We start from the raw sequence: 19,101 nt of genomic DNA, 5'->3' as shown, positions 1-19,101 counted from the left end.
TCCCTGCCAACATTAGTCTATGGGGCCTGTAATGCTGGAGACACATGCATCCTTTGTGCAGCCGTATCAGGTGTATAGGGAGCTGGCTCAGCCAACATCATGAGGACTACCTTGTCCATAATGCCTGTCATAGACTGACTCCCAGGGCCTCAGTTCTAGACCTGACAGGCTGCTCAGCCCATGAAGAGGACTACATTACCTGTAATACACCTCACAGCTGTTAGCCTTCATTTTACAGGCTGATCCACAGTATGCATTGTGGGTAATTCAGTTCAGTTGCTAAGTCACTAATCTCATTTCATCCATTCCTGAGAGAGGATAAGAAAAATCGTGATGGAAGAAACCTTGGAAGTTTGTTATTAACTTGTACATTGGTGTTTTGCCTGTGTGTGTCAGTGTGAGGGTACCAGATCCCCTGGAACTGGATTTACAGACGGACCATTGTGAGCTGCCTTGTGGGTGCTGGAATTGAATCTGGGCCCTTTGGAAGGGCAGCTAGTGCTTTTAAGCACCGAGCCACCTCTCCAGCTCTGTGAACTCTCTTAATAAACTGTGATGTTGTATACAATGACTTATCCCTAGATTCTTGTCTGTGTCCTCACTGGGCTGAGGATATAGCTCAATTGCTGAAGTGCTCACCATGCAAGCTTGAAAACCTAAGTTTGATTCCAGGAATCCATGTTAAAATAGAAAAAAGCCAAGTGTGATGGCCTACTTTGCAATTGAAGCACTGGCAGGGGGTGGGCAGAGACAGGTGGAAGCCTGAGGTTCTATATCCAGGCTTCCTAGCCTACTTGACACGTCCCAGGCCAAAGCACAAAAACAAGGTAGATGGCTGGCTCCTGAGGAACACCACCAAAGAAACAAACACTGGACACACACATGCTAGCTTACATATCCTGAAACACAGTCCATTGGGGGAAGCCAGGGCAGGAACCTAGTGGCAGGAGCTAATATAGAGCCATGGATGGGTGCTGCTTCCTGGCTTGCTCCACATGGCTTGTTCAATTTGCTTTCTTTTTCTTTTCAAGACAGGGTTTCTCTGTGTGGCTTTGGAGTCTATCCTGGCACTCGCTCTGTAGACCAGGCTGACCTCGAACTCACGGAGAGCTGCCTGCCTCTGCCTCCCAAGTGCTGAGATTAAAGGCGTGCACTACCAACACCTGGCACTTTTTCTTTTAAAGATTATGCATACAGTGTTCTGCCTGAATGTATCCCTGTAGGCCAAAGAGAGCACCAGATGTCATTCTAGATGGTTGTGAGCCATGATGTGGTTGCTGGGAATTGAACTCTGGAAGAGCAGCCAGTGCTTTTAACCTCTAAGCCATCTCTCCAGCCCCTCCACCTCTTTTTTTTTTTTTTTTTTTTTTAAAGACATGGTCTCTCACTGAACCTGGACCTCACTGATTGGACTAGAATGGGTGGCTACTCCCCCAGTGCTGGGACTGCAGTTACTTTTACATGGGTGCTGAGGACCCAAACTCAAATCCTCATGATTGTTCAACAAATAAATACTTGACCTACTGAACCCTCTCCCCAGCCTAGCCCATCTACTTTTCAGAGTTCCAGAGAGTTCTATGAGAGTACAACTCATAGGCTCTGCCATGGGCCCTCAACCCTGTGCCCACATTCCATTGCATTTGTGTAGCTCTGTCTCCCTTCCATTTCCACTGACTGCAGCAGGCATGTTCTAGGACTCAGTTTGTTTGTCTGAGTGTCACATGGTGCTGCAAGTGTGACATTGCCATCCCTACTGTATAGGTTTGGAGACTGAGGAAAAGGAAGAACCAGTGTCTTGTCCCCTGGGGATTTCCCACCAACTACAATGCCGTGGTAGCTCAGCAGAGACAAAGGTTAGAGCATCAATAATGTTGGGGTAGGGCAGCAATAAGTTCTCGTGGCTTAACCGGGGCTAGGAGTGAGAGGTCATGACAGCAGGAGGAGCATGGCTGGTACCCAGGCTCTGGTTTGAGGGGTTGGGGGAGGAAAGGAAGCACAGAATGGAGAGGGTCATCCTTCCTCCTACCTTGGATCTCTGGTCTCGCACTGTTAAAAGGGAAGTAGTTGTAGTATCATGGGTCTTAAATCTCAGAAATAGGGAATCTGAGACAGGAGGACCAGTTATTAAAGTGTATTTAATAGCTTAAGTAACTTAACCTTATCTTGAAAAAATGTACACACACACACACACACACACACACACACACACAGAGAGGTATATATTAAATTGAGTATTTACATAAATGCATATTTAAGATAAATATACATTTAAAGTATATGTGGGAGGACTTGTCTCATCATTTGAGTAGCAATATATAAATATATGTTTATCATATCCTGCCCCCTTTTTTTGAGACAGGTCTCTCTGTGTAGCCCTGATTGTGCAGTACTTGGTCTCTAGACCAGGCTGGCCTTGAACTCAGAGATCTACCTGCCTCTGCCTCTGCCTCCTGAGGGCTGGGATTAAAGGTGTGTGACACCACCACCTCCACCACCACCCAGCATATTTATCATATTCTAAGGTAAGTACTGTTCTACTGAATTACATTCTCAGTCCAAGAATACACACACACACACACACACACACACACACACACACACACACACACACTATACTGCAGCCCAGTATGGCTTCTAATTGACTATCTAGTTAAAGATAACCTTGAATTTCTTTTGTGTGTGATAAGGTTTCTCTGTGTAGCCCTGGCTCTCTTGGAACTTGATCTGTAGACCAGGCTGGCCTTGAACTTAGAGAGTCCCCAGCCTCTGCCTTCCAAATGCTGGGATTAAAGGCATGTGCCACCACTGCCCAGTGGATTCCTTTTTTTTTTTTTTCAATGAGAATTTACTACTCAAAAGTTGGGCTTATCCTGGATATGAACCAGAAACCTCTCACACCCTAAGGAAGACTCATGCCCCTAGACCAGCAAGCCTCCAAACCTTGAACTTCTTATCCTGTTTCTTCCTTCTGGGTGCTAGGATTGCAGATGTGCACTCTACCGGCTTTTTGTGTGCTGGAGGACCAACCTGGGGCTCTGGGCATGTCAGTCATTCTACCAACTGAGCCACATCCACAGCCCCAAGCATCATATTTTTATATCAGACTGGCTCATAGGACTCATTTACAAACCCTTTAGTTGTCAAAGCACAGCTTTTTGTACAAAGCAACATTGGTTTCTCATAGATGCTCTAGGGCATGGGTGTGTGTTGTGGGCTGGCCGCTGAGGAGTGGAGAAGCCTGGCAGGCCTAGATGACCCTTCAGCACTCATCTTCTCTGGGATCCTTGTTATCTCGCTTTCGGGCCTTCCCTGGTCCAGGAGACATCAGCTGTCCTGGGGAGGCTGGGGCCAGGTTAACCCAGCCTGGCCCTCGGGGCAGCAAGTGGCTCTCATTGAGTCTGAGGACCCGGTAGTTCTCATAGTGGACATTGTGGGTGATGTCCTTCAGGTCCTGGAGATGGGAGCTGAATAATAGGAGGCAAGTCAGCCTAGGCCATAATGCTCCCAGGCCCCACCCCCCATTTTCAGCCAAACACAGGGTACCCCACACCTCACCGGATGAGCAGGTCTCTCAGGAGAAGAAACTCACAGTGTGCCATGTTCTCCACTGCAAGACATGGGGCCTAGCACGGCTCTGTCCTCTCGGAGAGGACAGAGTAGAAGGCTGTTGCATGTTATGGTGCCTTCTGGATCTGCCATGCCATGTCCCTCTTCCTCCTCCTCCTCCTCCTCCTCCTCCTCCTCCTCTTCCTCCTCCTCCCCAGATCATTCATTCACTTATTCATTTATTCACTTTTGTATCTGCGGCCTGGCTCCTACAAATAGTTGCCAAACTAGTGAACTCACCCTCTGCCAAAAGCAAATGCATGTTTTTTTTTTCTTTTTTTCTTTTTGAGTCAGGGTCTCAGATAGCCCAGGTTGGCCTCAAACTTGCTAAGTAGCCAAGGATGACCTTGAACTTCTGATCCTCCTGCCTCCACCTCTCCCATGCTAGGATTACAAGCATGCCACCATGCTAGTTCCATGGTTTTTTTGTTGTTGTTGTTTTGTTTTTTTGGTTTTTTTCGAGACAGGGTTTCTCTGTGTAGCTTTGGACCCTATCCTGGCACTCGCTCTGGAGACCAGGCTGGCCTCAAACTCACAGAGATCCGCCTGCCTCTGCCTCCCGGGTGCTGGGATTAAAGGCGTGCGCCACCAATGCCCGGCTAGTTCCTGTTTTTAATAATGATAATAGTAAACCAGGGAGCTGAGTGAGGTGTTCCAGAACTGTAATAACAGCACTTGAGAGGCTGAGGTAGGAGGACATTCTACTTCCAAGCACTTGGAGGGCCTACATTAAATTTTGGCAAGCCCAAGGTTGCCTTCCAGGGCAGCTGCCCTGCAAGGGGTGTGAAGGATGCAAGGATGTGGTGGATGTAGAGTGTTCCCTGTTTCCAACCCCCACCCGCTGCCTGCCCACCATGTCCCCAGACTCACCTTCAATGATGCCCCATTTGGTCTTCCGGCCCAGGACACACCTCCCATTCACCACATGCTCTCGGTCAGCCCCGACCACAGCAAAAGGGATCTGCTCCTAAGAGAGAGGGGATAAGAAACTGAGGCAGGAGGCAGGCACGTAAAACTAAGGAAGTCCCAAAATACCTACTGGGATTCATGCTACCCTCACCTCCCCCTGATGGTGAAGTGCCCAGCAGAGTAACCCAAGGAAGTTGTATTGTTATTAACTCCCACGTTAATAATATAGTCTTGGGGGAAAGAGTGTGGCTCAGAGCTTTGCACGAACAAGGTCCTGATTCCCCCGAGTGAATGCGTGCATGTGTGTGCTCATGTGTGTGCACATGCACACGAGCGTGCACACACACACGAGAGAGAGAGAGAGAGAGAGAGAGAGAGAGAGAGAGAGAGAGAGAGAGTATAATATTGGAATATCATACTTAGGAACGAGACAAAAATGATTTTCAGAAGTTATAATCAGGGGCTAAGTAGGACTTATATATAGCAAGGGCTGGAGCCTTGTAACTAATGGCCAAATTGAGCTAGCCTCCTCATGTTTTCCTTCATAAACTTTTAAGAATACCTCATAAGGATGGATGTGGCGGCACATGCCTTTAATCCCAGCACTTGGGAAGCAGAGGCAGAAGGATCTCTAGGAGTTTGAGGCCAGCCTGGTCTACAGTGAGTTCCAGGACACCCAGAGCTGGGTAGATAGACCACGGCTCAAAAGCCAAGCAAATAAACAACAAAACTCTCATGATAAGCAGGAGTTTACTTAAAAATTTAATTACCTTTATTTTTCATTTGTGTGTATGTGTACATGCATGTATGTGTGGGTACATGATACATTGTCATAGGGCAATTTGGAAGTTAGTTATCTCCTTCTACCACGTGGGTCCAGAGAATGGAATTCAGGTCATTAAGCTTGGTGGCAGACACCTTTACCCATTGAGCCATCTTACCAGCTCCATCATAAACCTAAAACGATTCTTCTAATTTATTATTTGAATTACAGGTTATTTATTTTTAGAGACAGGATCTTACTGGGTACCTCAAAGTTAACTTGCTGTACAGACCAGGCCGAACTTAAACTCACAGAGATCCTCCTCCTGTACGTCCCAAGTACTGGGATTAAAGGTGTGTGCCACCATGTCTGGCTTTGACTTTTTGAAATTACATTTTTTTTCCAGACAGTGTTTCTCTATGGCTTTGGAGGCTGTCCTGGAACTAACTCTTGTAGACCAGGCTGGTCTCGAACTCACAGAGACCCTCCTGACTCTGCCTCCCAAGTGCTGGGATTAAAGGCATGCATCACCACGGCCTGGCTTGAAAGTACATTTGTGTTTATTTTTTTAAATTTTTTTGATTTTATTTATTTATTATGTATATAACATTCTGCTTCCATGTACATATGCACACCAGAAGAGGGCATCAGATCTCATAATGGATGGTTGTGAGCCACCATGTGGTTGCTGGAAATTGAACTCAGGACCTCTGGAAGAGCAGTCAGTGCTCTTAACCTCTGGGCCATCTCTCTAGCCCTTATGTATTTATTTTTAAAGATTTAAAAGTAGGGGCTGGAGAAAAGGCTCAGTTGTTAAGAGCACATGTTCTTGTAGAGGACACAAGTTCGATTCCTAGCACCCACATCAGGCAGTTTACAACTGCCCAGAATTCCAGCTTCAGGAAGTCTACCTCTCTAACCTTTTTGGACACACATGTACAGACACACATATATGCACATAAATAAATAACAAAAATTTTTAAAAGACTCAAAATTATTATTTTAAATTCTGTATATGTGTGTTCATATAGGTGTATGTACATGTGAGGGATATTGGATCCCCTGAGCTGAGTGACAGGTGATGGTGAGTTGCTGGACCTGAGTGCTGGAAACAGAACTTAGGTCTTCTGGAAAAGCATCCAGGCTCCTAACCTTCTCTAATTGCTGTCTGTTTGGGGGGGGGGGAGAGGGAGAGGGTGCAAGTGCATTTGTGTGGAGGTCAGAGGACCACTTAAGGGAAGCGGTTCTCTTCTTCCACCATGTAGTTCCCAGGATTGCATTGAAGTCACTCGGCTTGAAGCAAGCACCACTAACTATTGCGTCTTCTAGCCAGCCCCTGTTCTTTGAATTTTAAGTTTGTTTTCTGAGACAAGATCCCATGTATTCCAGATTGGCCTTGAACTCACTACGTAGCCAAGAATGAGCTTGAACATCTGATCCTCCTACCTTCACCTCTTAAGTGCTGCATTACAGGTGAGCACTGCCATGTTCATTTTCTTATTATTGTTTGGAATACTGGAGATGAAAATCAGGGCCTTGGGCATACTAGACACATGCTCTACTCTGAGCTACACACCTATGGACCTGGGATGTTTCTTTTCTTTCTTTCTTTTTTTTTCCCCGAGACAGGATTTCTCTGTGGCTTTGGAGGCTGTCCTGGAACTAGCTCTTGTAGACCAGGCTGGTCTGGAACTCACAGAGGTCCACCTGCCTCTGCCTCCCGAGTGCTGGGATTAAAGGCTTGCGCCACCACCGCCCGGCCTGGGATGTTTCTTTTCTGTGGTGATAGGGACCAAGCCCAGGGCCTCCACACACTCTACAAACATGCAACTTTATTGGCTCAAAAGTCCATTTGTAGCCAGGCGGTGGTGGCACACACCTTTAATTCCAGCACTCAGGAGGCAGAGGCAGGCGGATCTCTGTGAGTTCGAGACCAGCCTGGTCTAGAAAGCTACACATAGAAACCCTGTCTCGAAAAAAACAAAACAAAACAAAACAAAACAAACAAAAAAAAAGAAGTCCATTGTTTTCCCTCCTCTGGAGTTGCTCCCAAGCCACACTTGCAGGGTCAGCAGTAGATCTAGGCCCAAAGAACCTAAAATATTCACCACCTTGCCACCCTTGCAGGAGTCACACCTGGCCACTCACGAAGTAGTTTGCCAGGCACTATACTGGTTTTCTCACCTGTGGCTGAAAAGAGTAATTCAAATTTGTCAGCCCCCCAGTCCTTGGTTTTCTTGAGAGGAGGGATCACAAAATAGCCCAAGCTAATGTAACCCAGGCTGGTCTTGCATTCACAATCTTCCTGTCTCAGCCTCCTGGGTGCTAGGGTTACATTAACTAATAGTTCAATTTTTAATAATTATAATTACATTTGTATTTTTTATTTATACTTGAATCTGTGCCTGTGTGTACACATGAAAGGTGTATGCCACCATGTCTGATTTCCCCTGTCCATTTTAAAATTTGGTTATCTTTTACTGTTGAGTAGTAAGAGTTCTTTACATATTAGAATGTAAGTTCTGAGTAAAGGCATAGCTGGCAAACATTTCCTCCCATTCTGTGGGTTCTCTGGTGAGAGCCATGTCTTGCTCATCTTGAATTTGTGAATGGCTGAAGAATCTTTAAATTTATACACACATTTCCTGAAACCGAGGAAAGAGATCCATTTCTTGATGGAAAGGATGTGTGAGAGAAAATGGAATGGCCTTAGTGTCACTGGCCTTCTGCACCTTTTGTAACATCTTACCCGGATCTTACTGTTAAGGAGCTGGTCGTTGACATCCTCATCGAAACACTTCTGTGGATACACATCGATGCAGTGAGTTTTCAGATTTTGCTGGATCTGGGGGACCAAGCATATGTGATCTCAGCATACCACTCATTCCTCACTGTTCACACAGACCCAGCTCCACCTTGGGTACCCAGATCACCCTGCTTCTGAAGGCGTCTCTTTCTTCAATGGTCAGGCTGTCAGCCCGAGCGATCACTGGCACCACATTCACAGTCCGGCACAGCCGCCGCAGGAACTCAATGTCCAGGGGCCGTAGGCTGCCCGGGATAGGACAGTGACAGTAGGGGGTGGTGGATGGATGAGTGAGTGAGGGACAAAAGTTAACCCAAAGCTCCCATCAAGTAGCCCTCCCACTAAGTGGCCCTCACACAGCCAGTGGGTCACCTCACCAATGGCCAGTGGGTGGCACAAAGTACACGCAGCAGTGCACACGGGTGTCGGGGATATGGCGCTGGCGGGTGATGAGGAGCTCCTCCTGTAGGTAGTGCTCATACTGTTGGTTGATGTAGCTCAGGATAGGGTCCCAGCTGGGGCAGAGATGTCCACTCAGCATCATCCCCTAGGACTCACCACTTCCTGGCCTCTGGGTGGTCTATCTACATTCTCAGAGACACACAGAAACCTCTGCCTCTCATAAAGTGAGCATGGGAATAGCACTTATTGGCTGGGCCTGGTGTCACAGCCACTCAAGAAACTAAGGCAGGAGGATTACAAGTTCAAAGCCAAGACTGGGAAACCAAGTCTCAAAAACAAAAAGTAAAAGCTGGAGCTGGGGACGGCGTTCAGTGTTTGCTAACATGGACCACGTCTTAGGTTCACATATGCATATCCTAATATCTGCATCAATATGTCACATGTGTATGGAATTTGCTTGGTGAGGGAAGGGCAGGCATCAAATAACAACTGGTCACCAGAATGGTTCAAGACACCACTGGTTCTCACCTAGAGGCTGCACTCTGTGTGTGTGTGTGTGTGTGTGTGTGTGTGTGCGCGCGCGCGCGCGCGTGTGCGCACCTGTGTGGAGGTCAGAGGTCACTTTTGGCTGTCTTTCTTAGTTGTTCTCTACCATGTAGCTATGCCTGATTTTGAATTATCTTATTATGTGTGTTTTACCTGCATGACTGTGGTAATTTGAATATTATTGGCCTCCATAAGCTCATAGAGAATGGCACTGTTAAGCCACTGTGTGGCTTTGCTGGGCATTGGTGGCGCATACCTTTGATCCCAGCACTCAGGAGGCAGAGGAAGGTGGATCTCTGTGAGTTTGAGACCAGCCTGGTCTACAAGAGCTAGTTCCAGGTCAGCCTCCAAAGCCACAGAGAAACCCTGTCTAGAAAAACAAAAACAAAAACAGCAAAAGGGGTGTGGCTTTGTTGCAATAGGTATGGCCTTGTTGGAGGAAATTTGTCACTATGGGGGTGGGCTTTGAGGGCTCATATATGCTCAATCCATGCCCAGTGTCTCAGACCACTTTCTGTTGCCTGCCAAGATCAAGATGTAGAACTCTCAATTCCTTCTTCAGTACCATGTCTGCCTGTATTCCACCATGTCACACCATAATGATAATGGACTAAATGTTTCTTCTTTATCAGAGTTTCCATGGTCAGCTGGGTAATAGTGGTGCATACCCTTAATCCCAGCACTTGGGAGGCAGAGGCAGGCAGAGTTTGAGGCCAGCCTGGTCTACAGAGCAAGTTCTAGGACAGCTAGAGCTATGCAAAGAACCCTGTCTTGAAACAAACAAACAAAAAAAAAGAGTTGCTGAGGTCATGGTGTCTCTTCACAGCAATAGAAACCCTAACTAAGACAATGGCACAATGAAGATCAGAGGAGGTCACTGGATCCCCTGGAACTGGACCAGGGTCTTCTTCAAGAGCAACAACTTCCCTTAAACTCTGAGCCATCTCTCCAGCCCATGACTTAGAACTCCCTATTAGACCAGGCTGTTCTTGAGCTCAGAGAGATCCACTGCCTTTGCCTCCAGATCAAGTGCTGGTATTAAAGGCAAATGTCAGCTGGGCATAGTGGTGCATGCTTTAATCCCAGCACTCAGGAGGCAGAGGCAGATGGATCTCTGTGAGTTTGAAGTCAGCCTGGTCTAAGAGTGAGTTCCAGGACAGCCAGGGCTACACAGAGAAACCCTGTCTCAAAAACAACAAACAAAAGGCAAGTGCCACTGACTTGACCTGGTATGCTGAGAGAATGTCTCTCAATGACCTGGGACTTACAGGATCCCTTGTCTTTGCCTCCTCAGCAATAGGATCTCAGGAATACACCCTACGAGGGTTCTGGCAATAAGCTCATGTTCTCATGCTTTCAAGGCAAGCACTTCACTTGAAGGGACCGTTTCCCCCTCTGCTGGGCCTTTTGACTCTGGTCTCTTGTAAGTACAACACTCCTACACACTGCCTGACTTATTCTGCTCTTGCTGTGCAAGATTCTAACACTGAACTATCATACTAAGCTATGTGCTCAGCCCTGTTCTCATTTTTTGTTTTGAGATAAGAGTCTTGATATGTTGCTCAGGCCAGCTTTGAACTCATGATTCTTCTGCATCCGCTGCCAGAGTGCAGGGATTACAGAAGTAGGGAACTCTGGGCCTTTAATTGAGCACCAACTGTGTACTGGACAGCTGCCTGAGACCTGTACATACTCAGCACTCTTCAGCTTTGGAGGGTGAGGTGAGTATAGGAAACCGGTTCACAAGTGACACAGGTCACTCCAGGGTGGTTTTCCACAGACCTTGCGGGGACAGGGGCTGCACACCACAGGACCCACCACTTGTCATTGTTGATCTGGTCTCCAAAGCCAGGTGTGTCTGTCACTGTCAGCTTCAGCTTCAAACCCTTCTCCTCGATGACTGTAAGAGGGAGAGAGATTGAGAACTTTGGCCCTGGCAGGGCCCCTGGGGGCAGGCAGGCTCACTCACCATGTGTCACAGAGTGCAGCTCCAGGGTTTGTGGCATGGGTACCTCCAGGTTGGGTAGACTTGACTGCCACACTTTGGACTTGAACAGCGTGTTCACCATGGTGGACTTGCCCAGCCCACTCTGCCCTGGGAGATACAGAACACAGTGGCCAAGGTATGTATGCCTGGATATATATATATATATATATATATATATATATATATATATATATGTCTCATAGGGTGTGTGGTGTGTGTGTGCGTGTGTGTTTGTGTATGCGTGTATGTGTGTGTGTGCAGGAAGATAATAGGACAACTTTTGGGAACTGGTTCTGTCTGTGGGTTCTGAGCCATCTACTGTATAAACATCAACAATAGAAATAGAGCAAGGTCATTCGTGGTTGCTGTGTCTGGAAGGGCCCTCATCCATGATTACCCTTGGCTAGGGTAATCCAGTGGTTTTGTATCTAATTACTCAACATCACTCATATATTTAATTTCAACTCTTCTGTGAGCTGGTAGGCCAGAGTGGAAGATTGTGTCCAGGACAGGTAACAGGTGAGGGACCATGCCCATGGAATCTTCTTTCATGTTCTCCTCTGTGGCTCTGCCCCTAACTTACCTACTACCATGATGTTGAACTCGAACCCAGTCTTCATGGCCTTGATCCTCAGCTGGTCTAGCACAGCCTCAATGCCCACAGAACCGAGCATCTCACAGGGTGGTGTCCTGGGGCTGGAAGGCCTTGAAGAGCAGGGAGAGGGTGTTCGCCTCTCGTCCATGGGGCCGAGGATACAATGATGCCTGTTGCAAGAGAGAAGTGTCCTGTTACTAGGGCTGGGGCTCAGAGGGGCTATTCTGAGTAAACTTTTCTTTTGAGAAAAGGTCTTAAGTAGCCCAGGTTGACCTCTCTCCACTCTATAGCTGAAGATGACCTTGAACTCCTAATTCTCCTGCCTCCACCTCCAAAGTCAAGGATTACAGACTTGTACCACCATGCCCAGTTTTAAATTGTGCTGAGGATGGAACCCAGGGCTTCATGCACACTGGGAAAGCACTCTGCCAGTAGAGCTACATTCTGGTCCATTCTGCAGCCACCACCCCTCAGTTTTACACTGCAGTTTAGGCCAATCTGGAACTCCCTAAGTAACTCAAGCCCAGACAGCCTTGAGTTTGTGGCAATCCTCCTGCCTCTATTTCCCAAGTGCTGGGATTATAGCTGTTTACCACTATATCTATCTGGAGTTTTCACTTCCAAACCATAACTGGCTTGTCCCTGGCTATGCTCTATACCTCCTGGTCAGACTGAGTCCCCCATCCTGAGACACTCTTGTCTTAGGAATCTACCCTTTCCCTAGTCTTCTTATCAGTGACCTGCCCACTCAGACCCCAGTGTTTGTTGCTGGACTGGAGTCCTTAAAGAGGCACAGTTAGCTAGAAATGGGCTCTCTATGTCTCAACAGCGAACTTGAGGAAGGGGCTTTCGAACAGATCCTTCACTTTCCCCATTGGACAAAAAGCTGATTTGGAAGAGATGAAGTGACAGATCTTTAATGAAGGAAGAAACACACACACACACACACACACACACACACACACACACACACACACACACCAGGGTACAGGGATTAGGAGATAGGCTGCAATGGGCAGGCACCATTGGGCAACAACAGAAAACACAGAGAAAGAGAAACTGTCTCTTGTGGCACCTGGTGGATGAGTCCCTTGGGGGAGTGGGACCAGCTGGCAGGCTCTGGGGTGTGTTGAGGGGGAGGGGAGGGCTGGCAGTTAGATACAGAATCTAAACCTCCTTCCTTCTTCCTGTGTCCTACCCCCTCCCCCTCATGCAGGAGGGGCTAAGGCCAGGGACCTGTTGCTTCACCCTAAGCTCTGACACCCTAATACCAGGCAGTGGTCCTGACCCGACATAAGACTCCCCGTTAGAGATGGGAGCCAACTCCCTCATCAAGACTCCTGGTTGATAAAAGCCATTTTCCACTTCCAAGTCCATGTGCTTTCTGTTCAGGAACTGTGAATGGCATCCCACTGCCTAGAAACTGGTACCCCATGGGTAACACTGTCTCTGGGCGCCTACCTTCGGGGAACTCTGGGATTGGAAGTAATCTGCACCCTATGTTGTCATGGTTTTTATCTCAGGTTACAGATAGGAGAGTAAAGCCTGAAGTTCAAGGTCACACATGGAGGGGGGAAGTAGCCGAGCTAGAGCAGAAGGCAGCCTGTTCCTCCTGTTTCCTGTTTGCAGGGGATATGCCCTACACCAATATATTTTAGATGACAAGAGGAGCTTGATGGAACACATCTGAAATAATTCCAGCACTTTGAGAGGCTGAGGCAGAAGGATTTTGAACTTGAAGCCATCTTCATCTACAGTTACATCCAGTATCAAAAAAAAAAAAAAAAAAAAAAAGGTATAGGGTGGAACTACAGTTAGAACAGTGGGACCTGAGTTTGATCCCAGCACCCACATGGTGGCTCACAACCATCTATAACGTTAGTCCTAGGGGATGTGACGACTTCTTTTGGCCTCCTAGGGCATTGCACACACATGGTTCAGAGACAGGTATACAGGCAAAATATCCATACACATAGAATAATAATAATAAAACTCAGATCTCTGAGTTCAAGACCAGCCTGGTCTACAGCACAAGTTCCAGGACAGCTAGGGCTACATAGAGAAACCCTATCTCAAAAAACCAAAAATTAATAAAAAAGCCCTGGCCACTCTGCCCTCTTGAATGGGTGACATAAGGCTTTCCTTTTGAGACAGGATGTCACCTGTCCGGGCAGCTCTCAATCTGCTTTGGAGCCTGCCCTGGAACTAGTTCTTGTAGATCAGGCTGGTCTCGAACTCACAGAGATCCACCTGCCTCTGCCTCCTGAGTGCTGGGATTAAAGACTTGTGCCACCACCATCCAGCTTAGAAGCATTTTTTCCAATTGAGGTTCCCTTTTTTCTGACAACTCTAGCTTGCATCAGGTTAGCAGAAAGCTAGCCAGTGCAGGGTGCTCGTTGCCAAACCTGATGATATGAGTTCAATCCCCCAAATCTATGTGAACATGGAAGGAGAAGACCTACTTCCAGGAGCAGTCCTCTGACTTCAGTCCCCTGACCTCAGTCCCCTGTCCTCTGACCTCAGTCCTCTGATCTCAGTCCTCTGACCTCTGATCTCTGTCCTCTGACCTCAGTCCTCTGACCTCAGTCCTCTGATCTCAGTCCTTTGACCTCTAATCTCTGTCCTCTGACCTCAGTCCTCTGATCTCAGTCCTCTGACCTCTCAGTCCTCTGACCTCTCAGTCCTCTGACCTCTGATCTCAGTCCTCTGACCTCAGTCCTCTGACCTCTCAGTCCTCTGACCTCTGACCTCAGTCCTCTGATCTCAGTCCTCTGACCTCAGTCCTCTGACCTCTCAGTCCTCTGACCTCTGACCCCTGATCTCAATCCTGACCTCAGTCCTCTGACCTCTGATCTCAGTCCTCTGACCTCTCAGTCCTCTGACCTCTCAGTCCTTTGACCTCTCAGTCCTCTGACCTCTGACCTCAGTCCTCTGATCTCAGTCCTCTGACCTCTGATCTCAGTCCTCTGACCTCTGATCTCAGTCCTCTGACCTCAGTCCTCTGACCTCTGATCTCAGTCCTCTGACCTCAGGCTTCTGACCTCTGATCTCAGTCCTCTGATCTCAGTCCTCTGATCTCAGTCCTCTGACCTCTGATCTCCAACATACACATTGTCACACGTGTTGCCCCCAGCAACAACATGCACACACACACACACTAAACAAATTCACAAATAAATAAATAAATAATGCAAACAAATATTCCAACCTTTTTTCTTGCAATTAAAATTGACGACAAAGCCGGGCGTTGATGGCGCATGCCTTTAATCCCAGCACTCGGGGAGGCAGAGGCAGGTGGATCTCTGTGAGTTCGAGACCAGCCTGGTCTACAAGAGCTAGTTCCAGGACAGCCTCGAAAAGCCACAGAGAAGCCCTGTCTTGAAAAAACAAAAACAAAAACAAAATAAAATAAAATTGACGACATCTGGGGCTGGAGAGATGGATCAGTGGTTAAGGGCACTGCCTGTTCTCCCAGAGGACTTGGGTTTGCTCTCCAACACCCACACTGGGACTCAACTCTATGTAATTCCAGTTCTGGGTTTCCAACTCCCTCTTCTGGCCTCCAAAGGCACTGCACACACATGGGGCACAGATACACATGCAGGCAAAACATTCATACATGTACAGGAAATTAAACTGACCATCTCAGTCTTTTTTGGCAATAACTCCATAGCCTCACAAGCTAGGTGAGTATACTCCTCAAGTTATAACTGCAGCCTAGGAGTTTCTTTTCTATTCCTCACCCCTCCTTATATCTCTGTGGCTCCAGGCTTCTTTTATCCAAACCCATCTCATTTGATCCTTTCTGACATGTTTCCTGGCATTGACTTGGCAAGGCCTAAGGTTTGTATGTTGGGAGGGGTTGACAGATGTTCTCTGTGAGGTCTCAGGCCTGTGTTGTGACCACTAGTCAACTCCTCCCAGGTGATAGTAGGTGGACAGGGGTGGCAGTGTGCTAGCACAGCTGTGGACTAAAGGCATAATCACTCACTATTCTTGGTGACTATGCTGTAAGGTGTGTCCTTACAGGTTCTACCCCTTGTACTCACCTCACCTATCCTAGTCCCAGCTGGTTCTGTCCTCTGTCCACCTCCTTTTGAGCTCCTCCTCCACCTTTCACTTCTCTTCAGACAGCACTGTGCTGGCTAGTTTAAGTCAACTTGACACAGGGAGCCATCTGAGAGGAGGGAACCTCAACTGAAAAACTGCCTCCATAAGACTGGGCTGCTGGCAAGATTGTAGGGTATTTTCTTAATTAGTTATTGATGGAGGAGGGCCCAGCCCATTGTGGGTGGTGCCACCCTGAGCTGCTGGTCCTGGGTTCTATAAGAAAGCTGGATGAGCAAGCCCTGAGGAGCAACCCAGTGAGCAGTACTCTTCCATGGCCTCTGCATCAGCTTCTGCCTCCATGTTCCCATGTGATGGGGATGATGTCCTTCTGTATGCTGTGAATAGATGTTTCTCTTATTGGTTGATGAATAAAGCTGTTTCAGCCTATGGGCAGGTAGCATGTAGCCAGGCAAGAAATATAGGCGGGGCTACCAGACTAGAATTCTGGGAGGAGGAACACAGAGAGTGAGTCTCAAGATAAGATGCCATGTAGCTGCCGAGAAAGCAAGAAGTCTGGGCATCACCGGGTAGGCAAAGACCACGTGGGAATACACCAATTAATAGAAATGGGTTAATAATTAAGAGAGAGCTAGCCAATAAGAAACTTGAGCCATCGGCCAAACAATAAATTGTAATTAATATAGCCTCAGTGTGTTCTTTTGGGAATAAATGGCTGTAGGATTGGGTGGAACAGAAACTTCTGTCCACCTTCCTTCCCTGTGTCAGTTTTTGCTTTGGCTTCCCTCAGTGGATTGTGATTCAGGATATGTAAGACAAATAAACCCTTTCCTTCCCAAGTTGCTTTTGGTTATGGTGTTTCATCACAGCAATAAAATCCCTAACTAGGACAGACATTGCTACCATGGACTAAAACCATGAGCCAAAATCAACCTTGCCTTCCTTGTTTTTCTTTGCTATTTTGTCCCAATGAAATGCAAGCATCTTAAAACAGCATCTGAAAAAATTCTGAGAAAATTCCATGGGATCATCAGTGCAAGGAATTCCCATATGTTGAGGCTGGCTTTGGTGTGCACACCTTCAATCCTAGTGGTGGATTTCTATTAGTTCAAGTACAGCCTAGTCTAGATAGTGAGTTCCACAACAGCCAGGACTATGTAGAGAGACCCTTTCTCTGGAATAAGTAAGCAAACAAGCAAGCAAGCAAACAAATAAGTCCCTGAGGAAGCAGACACTGTTCATGTTCAGCTTTACAGATAGTACTACGAAACAGGGTCAGAGGATGTGTCTAAGATCACACTTTGGTTGGGCTGGAGAGATGGCTCAGAGGTTAAGAGCACTGGCTGCTCTTCCAGAGGTCCTGAGTTCAATTCCCAGCAACCACATGGTGGCTCACTACCATCTGTAATGGGGTCTGATGCCCTCTTCTGGCCTGCAGATAGAGCACTAATATACATAAAATAAATAATTTTTTTAAAAAAGTGGCTATGGTGGAATATCCATGCTATGGTGTCACATCCTTTAATCCTAGCACTCCAGAGGTAGAGGCAGGCAGATCTCTGTGAGTTCAAGGCCAGCCTGGTCTACAGAGCTAGTTCCAGGATAGCCAGGGCTACATGGGGAAATCCTGTCTTGAAAAATCAAAAGGAAAAAGAAATTGTTGTCATACTGTCACATGTGTGTAGGCCACATGTGTGAACATATCTGTGTATAGATAGCATCTGGACCCTCAGGTGTCAAGAATACAGGGGAAAGTGAGATCTGCTTTCATTGGAGAAGGCCAGAGGTTCCAAGGTCAAGGGCCCCAGGCCCTTACAGACTCTAACTTCTGGAACTGTGAGTCCCCATTAAATGCTTTGTTTTATAAGTAGCCTTGGTCATGGTGTTTTGTCAAAGCAATAGAAAAATAACTAACACAGCTGGGATTCTGCAAATAGGTGAAGAAAATGTCTGGGGTATAGAGTAAATGACAGCCTGAGGCTTTCTTCCCTGGCCCCTGCAGTCAGCTGAGCCCTGGCCTTTGCCTGTTCTACAATCTCAGAAGGCCCCGAGGGGAGGGCGGGGCTGGTTGCTAAGGTTTCAGGTGGTATGGATCCGGAAGCAGGAAGCAGTGAGCTCCCAGGACTCTGGGACCTGCCTGGCTTGGGGGAGAGGGCACCATTAGAGTGTAGGTGGGGCACTGGAAACAAAACTTGCTAGGGAGAGAGAAGGTAAGAGGATGGTGGGTGGGTAAGGGCTGCCCAGGTAAAGGTCAGTGGGGACAGGGAGCCGGGGCTGAAAGGGCCAGCAGAGTGAGGGAGACAAGCAGGTCTGCGGAGGAGACGGTGGTGAGAGGTGTGACAACGAAGGGAGGAGGTTGCTGGTCTGGAGCAGAGGGAAGAGGAGGAGGAGGAGGAGGAGGAGGAAGAGGAGGAGGTGACTGGAGGACTCATGGGACAGAAGGCAGGAGGGGTCAGGGAGTCACCTTAGGGTATGGTCAAGGTTGTGGATGACCTGAGAGAGGCCTGGACTGAGATGGCCCTTTGGGGGGCTGGGGCAGGTAGCCAAAATGGGACAGTCTGCTGATGAGCTGAGGCAGGAGCTGGAGGCCACTGCAGAGGAAGTACTGGGGAGGCTGAAGAGCCACCAGCTGTTCCAGTCTGAATGGGACATCGCTGCCTTTGTGGTCTTTCTCACATTTGTGGGTGAGTGTGGCTCCTGATCCCAGGCTTCTACCCTGGTGCTGGGGCAGGGGCCACATCCGGATGCCTGTCTGTATGGTCCCCAGGCACTGTGGTGTTGTTGCTGTTACTGGTTGTCATTCACTGCTGCTGCTGCTGCTGCTGCAGCTCCCCCAGGCCCCGGAAGGTGAGCCCCACGAAGGTGAGCCTGGGAAGGGGTGGGTGTCACTTAGGTAGGAGAGCTCCCATAGCCCCATAAGTGACAGCAGGCAGGGGCAGGGTCTTCTGCAGAGGGTTTAGGCAGAGCTTAGGAGTGTTACCCACAGGACTTCTCTGTCTTCTCTCTTGCAGGAAAAGCCCAAGGGTGTGGATAACTTTGCTATGGAACCTTAACGCTAGATCTTGGCATGGGTCCTGCTAGATGACAGTAACAAAGCCAATGTTTGCCAAAGCCTGAGTCTGAACTGTGTTCTAACCCCTGCCATGATCGTGTGGTGGCTATGATGCACACATGGCTCTTTGGATTCAGGGCCTGAACTTCCAGGCTGACTCTGGCCACTATCCCACGGGGCCACTCTGCAGCCAGGAGTCCCTTTCTCAAAGGTATGTTCTGCCTGGGCGCAGGCTGTGATGCCAGCACTCAAGAGGCTTCGGCAGGAGGATTGTAAACTCCAGGCCAGACTGAACAGAATGGACAGACTTCCACTACCAAGGCCTTTGACATGGTGTTGAGCGGGTGAAATCAGGTGGAAGGGACAT

At 48.0% G+C, this 19,101-nt stretch overlaps 1 protein-coding gene across 1 annotated transcript; it reads right to left on the bottom strand.

Moving 5' to 3' along the window:
- Positions 1–3,117: 3,117 nt before the first annotated feature.
- Positions 3,118–19,074, bottom strand: Septin12 (septin 12). Its single transcript, XM_027423964.2, has 10 exons — positions 18,147–19,074; positions 11,603–11,784; positions 11,002–11,127; positions 10,815–10,932; positions 8,462–8,599; positions 8,212–8,329; positions 8,028–8,123; positions 4,477–4,573; positions 3,556–3,607; positions 3,118–3,464 (listed from the first exon to the last, which is right to left on the bottom strand). The coding sequence occupies exons 1-10, from the start codon at positions 18,332–18,334 to the stop codon at positions 3,260–3,262; spliced, it is 1,320 nt and encodes a 439-aa protein (XP_027279765.1). The 5' UTR covers positions 18,335–19,074; the 3' UTR covers positions 3,118–3,259.
- Between the last annotated feature and the right edge of the window lie 27 nt (positions 19,075–19,101).

Source organism: Cricetulus griseus, chromosome 7 (assembly GCF_003668045.3).
Source record: "Cricetulus griseus strain 17A/GY chromosome 7, alternate assembly CriGri-PICRH-1.0, whole genome shotgun sequence".
In the NCBI taxonomy this organism is placed as follows: Eukaryota; Metazoa; Chordata; class Mammalia; order Rodentia; family Cricetidae; genus Cricetulus; species Cricetulus griseus.
This window is presented reverse-complemented; position numbering and strand designations above follow the sequence as displayed.

What these genes read in the sequence shown, in the direction of transcription:
- Septin12 (XM_027423964.2), bottom strand. Translation starts at nt 18,334, where the DNA reads ATGTCCCATTCAGACTGGAACAGCTGGTGGCTCTTCAGCCTCCCCAGT. An exon ending in GCAGCCCCTGTCCCCGCAAG is followed by an intron (nt 8,600 to 10,814) that starts GTCTGTGGAAAA and finishes TCTCTGCCCCAG; the next exon opens with CTGGGACCCTATCCTGAGCT. An exon ending in CTGAGAGACCTGCTCATCCG is followed by an intron (nt 3,465 to 3,555) that starts GTGAGGTGTGGG and finishes CCTATTATTCAG; the next exon opens with CTCCCATCTCCAGGACCTGA.